Source organism: Saccopteryx leptura, chromosome 2 (genome assembly GCF_036850995.1).
Source record: "Saccopteryx leptura isolate mSacLep1 chromosome 2, mSacLep1_pri_phased_curated, whole genome shotgun sequence".
NCBI classification, from domain to species: Eukaryota; Metazoa; Chordata; class Mammalia; order Chiroptera; family Emballonuridae; genus Saccopteryx; species Saccopteryx leptura.
This window is the reverse complement of record NC_089504.1, coordinates 51,574,206-51,587,529: the sequence shown is the minus strand read 5'-3', so window position 1 is coordinate 51,587,529 and position 13,324 is coordinate 51,574,206. Positions and strand designations below refer to the sequence as shown.

Here is a 13,324-nt window from a genome sequence, read left to right as displayed (position 1 = left end):
GAGGTGTGTTGGTAGTGCTTTAGTGGCCGCCATTATAGGAATTGGCAGCTGTGCAAAAATTCTGTTAACACAAGCATGTGATTTTGATAACAGAATTCAAAATCATCCTGAAAGTCTGCACTGTCATTAAAAACAAACATGCCTATCAGTCAGCATTTGTTTCCTCTCATGGGATCTCTAGCTCCTAAGTCTGAGAGCTTCCACTGATCCTGAAAGGAGCCCAAGGAAAACTTTTCGACTGTAGACATACAGATATTGCATTTTTCATTGAATCCAATTTTTTTTAGATTTTATTTATTCATTTTAGAGAAAGAAAACAGAGAGAGAGAGAGAGAGAGAGAGAGAGAGAGAGAGAGAAGGAGGGGGGAGGAGCAGAAAGCATCAACTCCCATACGTGCCTTGACCAGGCAAGCCTAAGTTTTCGAGCCAGCAACCTCATTGTTCCAGGTCGATGCTTTACCCACTGCGCCACCACAGGTCAGGCCCCATTGAATCCATTCTTATACTTCTGGCCCCCTAGGAGCCAAAGCACTCAGTCATATATTTTTTAACAAAATGTCTTGTTATATTAGCTTCATGGTTAATTGTGTAATTTCCCCCTCTTTTTTGTTGCCTCTCTGTCTGTTCAGATAAGCATGGCCAGGAGCGCTTCCTGTACCAGGGGGAGTGTCGGGAAAGCTGCCCGGTGGGGCACTACCCTGCCCAAGGGCACGCCTGCCTGCCCTGCCCTGACAACTGTGAGCTTTGCCACAGCACGAACATCTGCATGAGATGCATGGGTGGCTACCTCATAGTGTCCTCCAACCACACCTGCCAGAAGTTGGAGTGTGGACCAGGTAAGGCTGCTAGATGTCCCACACTCTTGAACTGTCTTCTTGATTACTGTCAATGCCTGGGATGACATGTGTGACTATGTATCAATTGGGGACAGTGATAACTGCCTGTCTCTCTTTCCCTATTCACCTTTCCTCTGAGTTTCCCCAGACTTAATCTAAGGACATAATGAGTGCAGCTTATCTCACAGAAATCGATCTTGAGCAGAGGGTTCACAGACAGGATAAAGTGGAGAGAAAATTAGAATCTGGATCATAGCCAACAATTTTCTCTTTCCCAATTACTAGTTATAAGACTCTGGGCAAAAATAGTCTGATTTCTCTCTGCTTTGCTTGGTTTCTTCATTTGTAAAAGGTAGAGCATAGCATCAAGATGGTTGCTGTGAGAAGCCAAAGAGAACCATCCTACCTAAAACTACCTGAGAATACTGAAATGTCCTATGACCTGTGTATTAGAGTTACCGCCCAATTCCTTATCTCGCATTGGAAGAGGGAGATTTAAAAACAGCACTTATTATTATTGCTCTCTTCCATGTAAGACAGTTGCAAATTTCCCCTGCTCTGCATAAGAATTATGTCTAATCTGGTGCTGAAGAAAACTCCAAGATATTTCTAGAATAATTAAAATGTTCTTTTTTCTTCTTAATGTTTACTAATGTAGTATAGGATTTAAAACTTTTTTAACAAGTGTTTAGGACCACAGATAAAAAGAGACAGAGACTGTTTATTTATATACCTAATTCCATATTCCCAGAAGAACTGGTTTCTTTAATAAATAAAATCTACCAGCTTAATGTCAATTCAAGTTGCATGCATATAGTCCCACTCTCTTCTTTGTGAACCCAATCAAGGTGATCTAAGTTATTGAATTAATGAAGGAATAAAAATGTGGGTGACACATAGATCCTTAAAGATGGTTTCAGGTTTCATAATTGCTCTATGACTTGCTTGAAAATAAGCTACACACCAACATTTGTTCATAGCAACTGATGTGTCCCCATTCAGTAAAAAGGAATTGTTTTTCACTCTTCTCACTGTATAGGTGAAGTCCAAGACCCAGACTACAGAGAATGTGTGCCTTGTGAAGAAGGGTGTTTGGGATGCAGCGTGGGTATGTCACCTTTCTTTGTTAAAGAGTTGAAATAGTTGTGTTCTTTCCCATACATCCTCACCTTTTTGTTCCTTCAGCAGAGACTCTTGCCAATGTTGTCATCATCACAGTCACCATCAATGTCCATTAAGTGGGTTCACTCCCAGGAAAACAGGGTGAGAGATGCTCCCTTTTGATGCAATGGATAGGTCACTGTCTTCAGGAAACTCAAGTTTAGAAAAACACGGGCATCTTTTCCACTGGTTGCTAATTAGTTGGTGGGGGATACCCACAGCAACCATGTTTCTAGGTGTCTGGGACTTCGCCTCTCCTTAGATTCTCAAAGTCACAAATTTGAAAATGAACAATAGTGGGAGAGAAAATTAAGCAATGAAATGCCTAATTACTTGGTATGTGAAACACAAAAGCCTGTTGGGATCCTGAGGTTTTCCTTTGCAAAAATGACTAATTCTAAGACAGTCCTTTGAGAAAAAGCAATATGGTGACAGTGAGTTGAAATCCCAATCATACAATTAAAAGCACTTTGTCAGTCTTCCACATAATTCTCTAATTCCCTCGCCAGCTCCTCTTTTTTCCACATGCACGCCTGGTTCTTCTGTGGAGAGGGTGGTAAAAACAGTCTGCATCACAGAGCATGATTGGATTGGATACAAAATAAAAAGTAGGGAGATGACCAAATCCAGGGATGTATCTTGATGTAAATATAGGCAAGCTATTGAAATTAATTAACGTTTGAGTCTGAATCTTTGAAAGAAAACCCAATCTAAATTAAAAATTGATCAAATAATTTCTCCACAAAGCCCTGTGATTGGTTAACTCATGGTTCTAAAACTTTATTTTTTTTTTATTATTTTTTTTTTCATTTTTCTGAAGCTGGAAACAGGGAGGCAGTCAGACAGACTCCCGCATGCGCCCGACCAGGATCCACCCGGCATGCCCCTCTGGGGTGTTGCTCTGTTGCATCCAGAGCCATTCTAGTGCTTGAGGCAGAGGCCACAGAGCCATCCCCAGCGCCCGGGCCATCTTTGCTCCAATGGAGCCTTGGCTGCGGGAGGGGAAGAGAGAGACAGAGAGGAAGGAGAGGGGGAGGAATGGAGAAGCAGATGGGCGCTTCTCCTGTGTGCCCTGGCCGGGAATCGAACCCGGGACTCCTGCACGCCAGGCCGACGCTCTACCGCTGAGCCAACCAGCTAGGGCGGTTCTAAAACTTTAATGTGCACATAAATACACATTATTTGTTAAAATGTATATGATCCTAGTAACCAATATCACCCCAATAAATTTATTAAAAAATAATAAAATGGAAATTCTGATTTATGGGTCGAAGTCAGGCCTGAGAATTTGCTTTTCTTATAATATGCCCAGGGAAGCCAATGTTTCATGAAGCACTCTTGAGGCTGCAAGGGGTCAGACTGTGCAGGAATTAAGTAGCCTTTTTATTGACTTTCTCTAATGAGTTTCCTTAATTCTTAAATATCACACATGAATTATAATTTACCTGATGGCTGTCACCAATTCTCTCTGCCTTAACTGGAAATGAGGTATCCTCTATAATGTCTATAACTACAAAATAGAGGTTTTTGGAACTTGAATACCATTCTCCCTTACCTTCCACTATGGTATGGGGCATGTATCTCTGGGAAATAAAATATAATAATGGATTTAAGAAGGGAGTAACATCTAAAGGCAGAGAGTTAAGGGTAAAATGAAAATTTTCTGAGCAGCAAAATTAGAGGTAAACCTAGGTAATAAAAGTACTAAAATTAAAAAGATTAATAAATTCTAGTGTCTCCTGTGAAGTGATAAGGAGTGATCATTCTTGCAGAGAGCAAGAATAAATATTTTAACAATATTGATTTCCCTTTTTGCCCATTTCAGACCATATTTGCCCATTAGATTTAACATCCATGCTAATTTTTGTATATTCCTTTTGCACCATGCTGTTGTATGTTGTGTCCTTGCTAGTGTCTTTGTGAATCATGGAGGTGTGTGTGTGAGAGAGAGTCTGTGACTGTACCACACGCTGCATGTGAACCTGTCTGCCCAGTTTCAAACTTGTAATTTTGATTCTCAGATTTAAAGGGATATTTGAATGTGTGTGAACCCATTCAGAATCAGTGAGAATCTTGGCATGGAGGTGGGAGTGGTGACAAACACGATCACTGGGGAACTATATTGTTCCCAACCTTCCCTTAACTGACCCGCTTAAAGATGAGACCAAAGTGTAGCCACTGGAATATGAATTCCATAGTACATACCAGCTATCTGGATACTCAAAAGCCAAAATAATCAACTTGCAAAATTAGAAAGTTCAATTGACTTCACCAAGTGCTATCAAAATATTAAAGTTTATTTATTACTTTACAAATTTTAATTGTCTACTATGTGCCTGCACTGAGAATTGGGAGTCGATATGCCCGGCTCCTGCTGTAAGGCCCTTTCAGGCTGTCACAGTGACACACCTGGGGCCAAAGCTTTTGCAAGGCAACCAGCAGAGTAGAAAGACGTACACCGTGCAGTGGGATTACAGGAGCAGGGGCTGGGACATTTTAAATGCTGCTAATTTCTCATTTCAAATTCTAAAATTTCTCTTATTTAATAAAGTGTATATTGGGCCTTGTGTATTTTTGATTGCCCTGGCTGAACTCAGTTATCACTATATTTCTGAAGCTTTTGTTAATCTCTCCAGTAAAATTCTCTTTTCTTGTTTTCCTTGTTTATAGGCCAATAATAACACTTTATACAGTAATATTTGGTATGTATACATCTCGCTGCCTAGACATTAAACTACTTGAGAACAAGCTCTGTGACTTTTACACTGTTCCCACAAGAGCTAGCAGCATGGCTGTGACATAATAAATGCACAGTAAATGTGTAAATGTTTACTAAATTAAATTTGAGAGTTTCCCAAATGCAAAACAGAGATGCATGGCTTAGGATACACATGGATTTAGATATGACGTTTTCTTTAATCAAATGTGTTCATGGGCCTTTTATCAGGCTATAAACAAACAAATAGCATTTTGCATAACACTATTGTGTCCCAAAAAGATTGGATGCCAAATTCTTTCTTTCTAATCAGTACCTTGAATGGAAATTTTAACTAAGATAAATCTAAATCGTCTAATTTATATTTGTTAATTAATTGAGAATAAATAAATAAATCATTTTATATTTAATGTTTTAAGGCATCTTTTTTGTTTTTTTTTTGTTTTTTAAATTTTTCTGAAGTGAGAAGCAGGGAGGCAGAGAGACAGACTCCTGCATGCACCCGACTAGGATCCACCTGGCATGCCCACTAGGGGGCGATGCTCTGCCCATCTGGGCCATTGCTCTGCTGTAACCAGAGTCATTCCAGTGCCTGAGGCAGAGACCATGGAGCTATTCTCAGCACCGGGCAACTTTGCTTCAATGGAGCCTTGGCTGTGGGAGGGGAAGAGAGAGATAAAGAGAAAGGAGAGGGGAAAGGGTGGAGAAGCAAATGGGCATTTCTCCTGTGTGCCCTGACCAGGAATTGAACCTGGGATATTCACATGCAGAGCCGATGCTCTACCACTGAGACAACCAGCCAGAGCCCATCCTTTTTGTTTTAATTTAAGAAATGTGGTAATAAGTATAACATAACTAAAATCTGAGATTTGGGACCCATACCTACATGACCAATGACTTGATGATAATTCAATCAAATTATATAATCTCTCTTTACTTCATTACCTTGACAATAATATAGAGGCTAATGTGCCTTTATCTTGGCTCAAAAGTAGGTGATGAAAATCCATTAGCATTTATTTACTAATATCTCTAGTCTTGGGGAAAAATATACACAAACTTTTTAATTTCAAGTAATTGCAAAAAAAAAAAAAGGAAAAGGCCATACAATTAAGTGATAAATAAGGGGACAAAGATTTACACTAACAGAATTTAGAAATGAGGGCACCCATGGGCACTGATGTGGTCAAGGACCACATGAGATAAGCCTCAGAGTTTCCATGGAATTTAGGCAGATAAGAGGGCAGGGCTGCTCTATAAAGAGGCTTTTTACCTAAACAATAGCAAAACAAAAGGTCTGGAGGAAAGAATTTCTGTCATGGATTTTAGGACACTAAATGTACCAGTTTTGCACAATGAATACATAAAAATAAGGGAATGTGCAAAGAGAAGTTTGGAGAAGTGATTGAAATCATATCTTGAATTCTAGAGTAATGAGTCTAAAAATATTCTGTGTCTAAAAGGGAATAATTGAAGGGGTTTTTTTTAAATAAGAGAGAAAGAGTGTTTTAAAGAGGTGTTTTAATTATATTGACTTAGTAACTATGTTAACTGTGTTCAGGATCATTGAAAGGAGAAGGGTTATAGGTAGAGAAGCCAACTAGAAGACTATCTCAAAACCCAGCTATGAAGTAACGGAAGCCTGATCAACAGTAACAGTCAGGAAATTACAAAGAAAGAGATAGGTTTTTAAAATCACATGAAACAAATGGCCCTTAAGCATAAGAGAAGATGATTAATTTTGCTCATTATATGGGAAATGCAAATTAAAATTACTGTGACTTACCATTTTTCACCTATCAAATTGGCAAAAATTTAAAAACTTAAAACAGATTGTGTAGGCAAGACTGTAGGAAAATACTCTTATTACTCGTGGCAAGACAAAATGGTACAACCACTAGTGAAGAAAATTTGGCAGTAGATAACAGTTACATATGCATTTATCCTTTGACCTCAGGACATTCCTTCTAGAAATTTACTCTGAGAATACACATCCTGCAGCTCAGAGCACTATATTCACAGTATTATTCATTGTGACATTATTTGTGGTAGTAAACTATTGGAAACAACCTAAATGCCCATTCATGAAAGACTGATTGAATCAACTAAGTACACATACACGATGGAGTACTATACAGCCATAAAAAGAGCAAAGAAGATCTATATGAACTGATAGTGATTTTACAATACACTTAATAGGAGGCAAGGTGCAAAAATATGTGCACAGTATGCTACCTTTTTGGTAAAAAGGGTTGGTGAAATAAAATATAGTTGCATATGTATACATACACACACACACACACACACACACACACACAGTTCACTTAGTTTTTTAAGAAATGCTAAAAAAATAAATCAGAAACTAATGAACATGGTTACCTATAAAAGAAAGGGTAAAGGGATTGAGAGTGAAACTTCTCTAAGTATAACTTTCTACATATTTTTATTTGAACCACATAAGTGATGTAGATACTCATAACAAGTGACACAGCATTTAATGGACATGGGTTCCCACTGACCAGTTTGGACAATATGAGCATCAAGATATTAATGATAAGTAATTGTAATTCATTTTTTAAATCAAGTGTTTTAAACACTTGATGCAGTTGATTAAGCAAGTTGATGCAGGAAGCATCAACTCCCATATGTGCCTTCTCCAGGCAAGCCCTGGTTTTAGAACTGGCGACCTCAGTATTCCAGGTTGACACTTTATCCACTGCACCACCACAGGTCAGGCATAATTGCAATTCATTTAAAACAGAATCTATGTTCAGTAATATTTTTAAAAGAGAGAAAGGGGAAATAGAATAAATAAAAATTTTCCTTACAGAAAAATTTCAGCTGGTATATATGAAGGAAAGAACTAGAAAAATCATAATTTTTTATCCCCTAGTATATTGATCAAGCAGACTCATCAGTAAATGCTAAAATCGGTAAATAAAAAAAAAATAGGAACAAGATAATCACATACACTCAAAGTACCTCCATAATTAATAGTTAATTAGAATGGGAAGATCTACTGGTTACCAAGGTAACCAAGCTATACTAAGCATTTCTATCATTAGTTCCACATAACCTGATATCATGTACTTCCTGATGTGATAAGTGAACACAACATCACCTAGCTTCTTAAAGTGTCTACTAATGATTCTCAATTGGAGGTGAATATTACCTCAGGAGACATTATTCAATGTTTTGAGACACTTTTTATTATCAAAACTGTGGGGGTTGGTACTTATATCTAGTGGGTAGAGGATGCTTCTAAACATTCTATAATTAAGGAGACCTTGCTCATAGAAGAAAAAATAGTGAGACATCTACAACATAAAATTCATGTTCTACTTTTCCAAGGGGGCAGACATACAGGATTCTCCAAATCAAATAGAGTCACAGATCACTATTTATTTCACTTTACCCAGATCTCTCACTGGACCTTCCCCATAAACTTCCAGGGGAAGAAAACCAGTGTCAAACAGTTTGGGAACCTTCCAAACCAAAGGCTTGGCTTAGAATAAAATTTATACTAGGCTGGTGTCTCCTTTAAATTGGAAAGGAGTTGCTGATGGCAAAGGTGAAATTCAACATTCCTAAAGGACCTTTTTTCCAGTGACCTAGAGCATCCCTCACTGTCACACCAACCTGAGTGCATGACCCGGGTGGTCAGCTGCCATCATCTCCATGGACAGGTGGGGAAGGGCAGTTCCGGATGCCTCTTTTCTTTGAAAGGCCAAGCAAAAGCCAGCTTCAGGGAAGAATTAGAATTTCGATGTACTGTCACCAGTTTGCTGACGAAAAGAGAAACAAGCACTCTTTTAAAAACTTAAAATGATTGTTTTAATTTACATTCACTAGAGCCTCCCTCTCCCCTCATTTTTTAAATGATACCTTATTTTGGAGATAGAAGTTTGGAAAAAAACGAAACCTTATGAAGAAAAAGAACCTAACACTAAAGATTTGCAAACGTGTTGCAGTTTCATGGTCCCTTATTCATCTTGGCTTTCTTCATGAATTCATTTAGCAAATAGTTATTGCATGATTCTGTACTTTCTGTTTTTCCATCATTTGTTCAGTTTGTCCTACAGATAATAAGGCTGTATAACCTAATATTTATCAAGCACCATTATTCACCAGGCATTTTGCTAAACATTTAAGGTAGATGATGTGTTTTCACAATCCAATGATTTTTACAAACAGAGAAACTGAGGATTAGAGAAGTATTGAAATTTGACCAATTTAACATACATACAATGGAATACTACTCAGCTATAAGAAATGATGACATAGTGACATTTACGACAGCATGGATAGACCTTGAGAACATTATACCGAATGAAGTAAGTAAATCAGAAAAAGCTAAGAACTGAATAATTTCACACATAAGTGGAATATAAAACTGAGACTCACGGACATTGATAAAAGGGAAATGGTTACGGGGGGGGGGAGGGTAAAAAGAGGGACAAATATACGGTGACTAAAAATGATTTGACTTTGGGTGATGAGTATACAACACAATCAACAGTTCAAATGCTATAGAAATGTTTACCTGAAACCTATGTACTCTTATTGATCAATGTCACCCTTTTAAAGTTAATTTTCTAAATAAAATTTTAAAAAAAAGGAACTTGACCAATTTAATGCAGAGGGGAAGTGACAGAGATGTTAAAACAGTTTCAAGCAACCTTCTGCATAACTTTGTTTACTCTTTTCACAGAGGAAGCAGCTTAGAAGTTCTTTGTCATATGTATACACTATGATAGGCAAGGTTCAATAACAAATGACCCCAAAATCCTCAAAAACTTAAAACAACAAATACTTACTTCTCATTCATGCTACACATCCATCCCAGGTCAGCTGAGAACTCTGCTCTGCATCATCTTTAAGCCAGGACCCAGGCTGACGAAGCAGCCATTACCTTGTTGCGACAGAAGAAAATTACACTGGCTTTTATTTATTTATTTTTTGTATTTTTCTGAAGCTGGAAACGGGGAGAGACAGTCAGACAGACTCCCGCATGCGCCCGACCGGGATCCACCCGGCACGCCAACCAGGGGGCGATGCTCTGCCCACCAGGGGGCGACGCTCTGCCCCTCCGGGGCGTCGCTCTGCCGCCACCAGAGCCACTCTAGCGCCTGGGGCAGAGGCCAAGGAGCCATCCCCAGCGCCCGGGCCATCTTTGCTTTAATGGAGCCTCCCTGCGGCAGGGGAAGAGAGAGACAAAGAGGAAGGAGAGGGGGAGGGGTGGAGAAGCAGATGGGCGCTTCTCCTGTGTGCCCTGGCCGGGAATCGAACCCGGGACTTCTGCAGCCAGGCCGATGCTCTACCACTGAGCCAACAGGCCAGGGCCCAAATTACACTGGCTTTTAAAGGTTTCCCCAGAAATGACACTTGTAACTCCCACTAACATATTTTTGTCAAAGCGAGTGATATGGTCATGCCTATGGTCTGATATGATCACAGAGCAGGGAGGTGTAAGCTTGCCTTGTGCCTATGAAAGAGAAACTGGTATTTTGTGAATACCCTAATGACATTCTCACTATGGCAATGACTGGGGCTGCTACTGGGATACTCCAAGGTCTCACATCATATGTTTGTACATTAAATAGTCCCAAACATGCATCCACTCTGTTTCACTGATTTCTCTCTTCTGCCTGTCTGCTCTTGCTCACTATCATACCATGGCAGTATCTGACTTTCTCCTTCTTTCAAAGAAAAATTTTCTGAGGAAATTGGTATTTTTTTTAACTGATGGAGTTTCCCAAAATATTCTACTGTCTTGCTTCTCTGATCCCTTAGCAACTAAAGAATCAAAAAGAGGACCAGTGATAAATAATGTCAGACAGTGAATTGACAGCTGAAAGGACCCTGACCTGTCTTGACTCTTTCAAATCCCTTTTGTGACAATAATAATATGCTGGGACTCTTACCTTTATCTCCTGCCTAAGAAAAGTGCCCCTAGAATCCCAGTTTGGGGGACTTGGAGAACTTCCTTTATTTTATTTTTTTTTAATTTGGTTCAAGAAATATTTCCTAAGCATCTACATCAGGCTAAGTAAATATGGGGATATAAAGGAAAATAAAACATCTTTTCTGCGCTCAAACGGCTCACATATAAACGGGAAAGGCCAGTGGCTCTCAGCCCTGGGTGCATATTAGAGTCACCTGGGGAGACGGAACATGCAGTCCTGGCACCCACTCCCCAAATCTCTGATTTCATTGGTCTGCAGTGAAGCTCGGGCATCAGTGGTCTTTAAAAATTGCCACCTGATTCTAATGTGCAATCCGAGTTTATTAAGATGGCTACATACATCACTAATTAATTAGAGGAATAATAACCTGATCATTTCAATATCATGTTGAAAGACTTTGTTGAGGCAGAAAGCTGAAGCAGAGGCAGATGCATTATAATCACTACAACCTACGGTCCATTCTGTGCTGGGTGCTCAGCTAGGTGGGCACTTGACAAACATGATCTCTAATTCTCACACAGTCCTCTCTACTCAAAATGCTTGTCCCTATTTTATAGATGAGAAAGGTAAGGCACAGGGAGCTTATGTAATTTGCCCAAAGTCACATAGCTAGCAAGTTTTAGAGCCAAATTCAAACTTAGAACTGTCTGGCTCCAAACCCACAGAACATCCAAATATTTATTCTTTTTCCAGAGTAGATTGCACTGAGACATCATTTTTGTGGAAAGGTCAATCTGCCATATTTTTTCCATTTTTGTTATACTCTTAAGTGCTTCTTAGTTATGTCTCCTGAAGTTTCCCTTTGCTCCTTCTTCTGCATTCAAGTTCACATTCTTATATGGGGGAGAAGAAAATAGTGGCAAGGTATCCTAAGTTCAATTCTAGAGCAATTAGCTCATCAGCTTGGCTCTTCATATTATTACACCATTTTCCCCCAGAGCCGGGTATAATCAAAGTTCCTCCTACTTGTTGCGTAACTGACCTGTGAAGTTGAGTTGCAAGCCGAGGCCCTCTGGATCACGTGTACTTTCAGAAAAAGAACTGAGCCAGTTACTTTCAAAACAAACCCAGTTACACAAAGGCACAGACTGTGGTCGAACACAGCATACAGGGTGGAGGGGGTTCAGAAGACTGGCTGCCATTCCTGCAAGCACTGTGGGGTCTACAACAGAAAACTTCCAGAGACTGGGGTCAGGGGCAGCTGGGCATGTGGGATGGATTTCAGCTTTATAGAACTATCTAGAAAATCTTTTTTTTTTTTTTTTTTGCATATTTAAGAACAACAACCTGGAAAAGGGCTGCCAAATTACTTTCTGTTGGTGAGATATATTTGATTTTTCTGAAATCCTTCGGCAACCAAGACCTCAGTTTATGTGTGTCCATCAGGTTTACAACAAAAAATAAAAGTGAGACCAGCAGTAGGGATTAGAACTATGGATGGTCAGGTTATTAGATTTTGTGGCATTGTGGAAAATGGAGTCCAAAATTTTAGTATCCATCTCCATCCTTTCCCCACCACAACAGAAATCTTTGGGAAAGTCTCATACACTTTCCATTTCTTAATTCCATCCTGTTTTATCAAGGAAAACATCCACGAGTTGCCTTCCTTTTGCTTCTTAATATGGCCCTAGGGATTATAATGGAAACTAGAAAGAGGATTGGATCTTGGACTCTCTAATAGAAAACAACAACAACAACAACAAAAAAAAAAAACCCAAGAGGCTCTATTATTAATATCAAAATAAAATGTAGCCCTGGCCAGTTTGCTCAGTGGATACAGTGTTGGCCCAGCATGTGTTCGTCCTGGGTTCAATCCCTGGTCAGGTCACACATAAAAAGTGACCATCTGCTTCTCTTCCCCTCCCTCTCCCCCTACACTCTTCTCCACCCTCTCCCCTTTATCTCTTTTCCCCTCGAACAGCCAGTGGCTCGATTGGTTTGAGTGTCGACCCCAGGTGCTGAGGATGGCTCAGTTATCTGAGCATTGGCCTCAGGCACTGAGGATAGCTTGGTTGATTCAAGTATCAACCAAGACAACCCACCAGACAGGGGTTGCCAGGTGGATCCCAGTTGGGGCACATGTGGGATTCTGTCTCTTTACCTCCTCTCCTCTCACTTAAAAAAAAAAAAATCTTTTTAATGTAATTTTCTTTTTTTCAATTTCTACCCTTTTTCTTCCCTATCCTGTCTTCCATCATCAAGAGGCCTGTCTGTGCATCTGAGCTCACATGTCTAACTTGTGTGCCACTGTGTCACAGCACTTAGCACAGTGCCTGTCATCAGGTAGGCACTCAGTAGACATCTGTGGCTTTTGTACCTATTGTTAGCTGTCCTCATCTCACCTCTAACACACCATTTCCCTGTGTCACTGCCACACAGCCATTCCATAGTCCTTTACCAGATGGTAGGAAGAACTTCCAGCTCCACTGGTTAAGGGAAACAAATTATTTAAGTCACAGAGCAGACACGAGATTAGAGAGAAGCTGAGTGTGGGTGAGGCGGGAGCAACTGCAGGTTCACCCAGCTGCTCATCAGGCAGGTCTCCAACTAAGAGTAGAGCCAGCAATGAGTGTCAGTAAATTGCCTCTGCACCTCTGGAGCCTGAAATTCCAGCCTTCTAAAAGTCAAAGGGAGGGTAATTTGGT

The 13,324-nt window shown here is 39.8% G+C and overlaps 1 protein-coding gene across 2 annotated transcripts in view; it reads left to right on the top strand.

Annotated features, from left to right (window-relative positions):
- PCSK5 (proprotein convertase subtilisin/kexin type 5) overlaps positions 1-13,324 on the top strand; it is a 449,146-nt gene that overhangs the window by 356,958 nt on the left and 78,864 nt on the right. For both annotated transcript variants that reach the window (XM_066367966.1, XM_066367965.1), the window contains exons 23-24: positions 630-836; positions 1,876-1,944. In XM_066367966.1, coding sequence (XP_066224063.1) covers positions 630-836; positions 1,876-1,944 — 276 coding nt within the window. The remainder of the gene's footprint in view (positions 1-629; positions 837-1,875; positions 1,945-13,324) is intronic.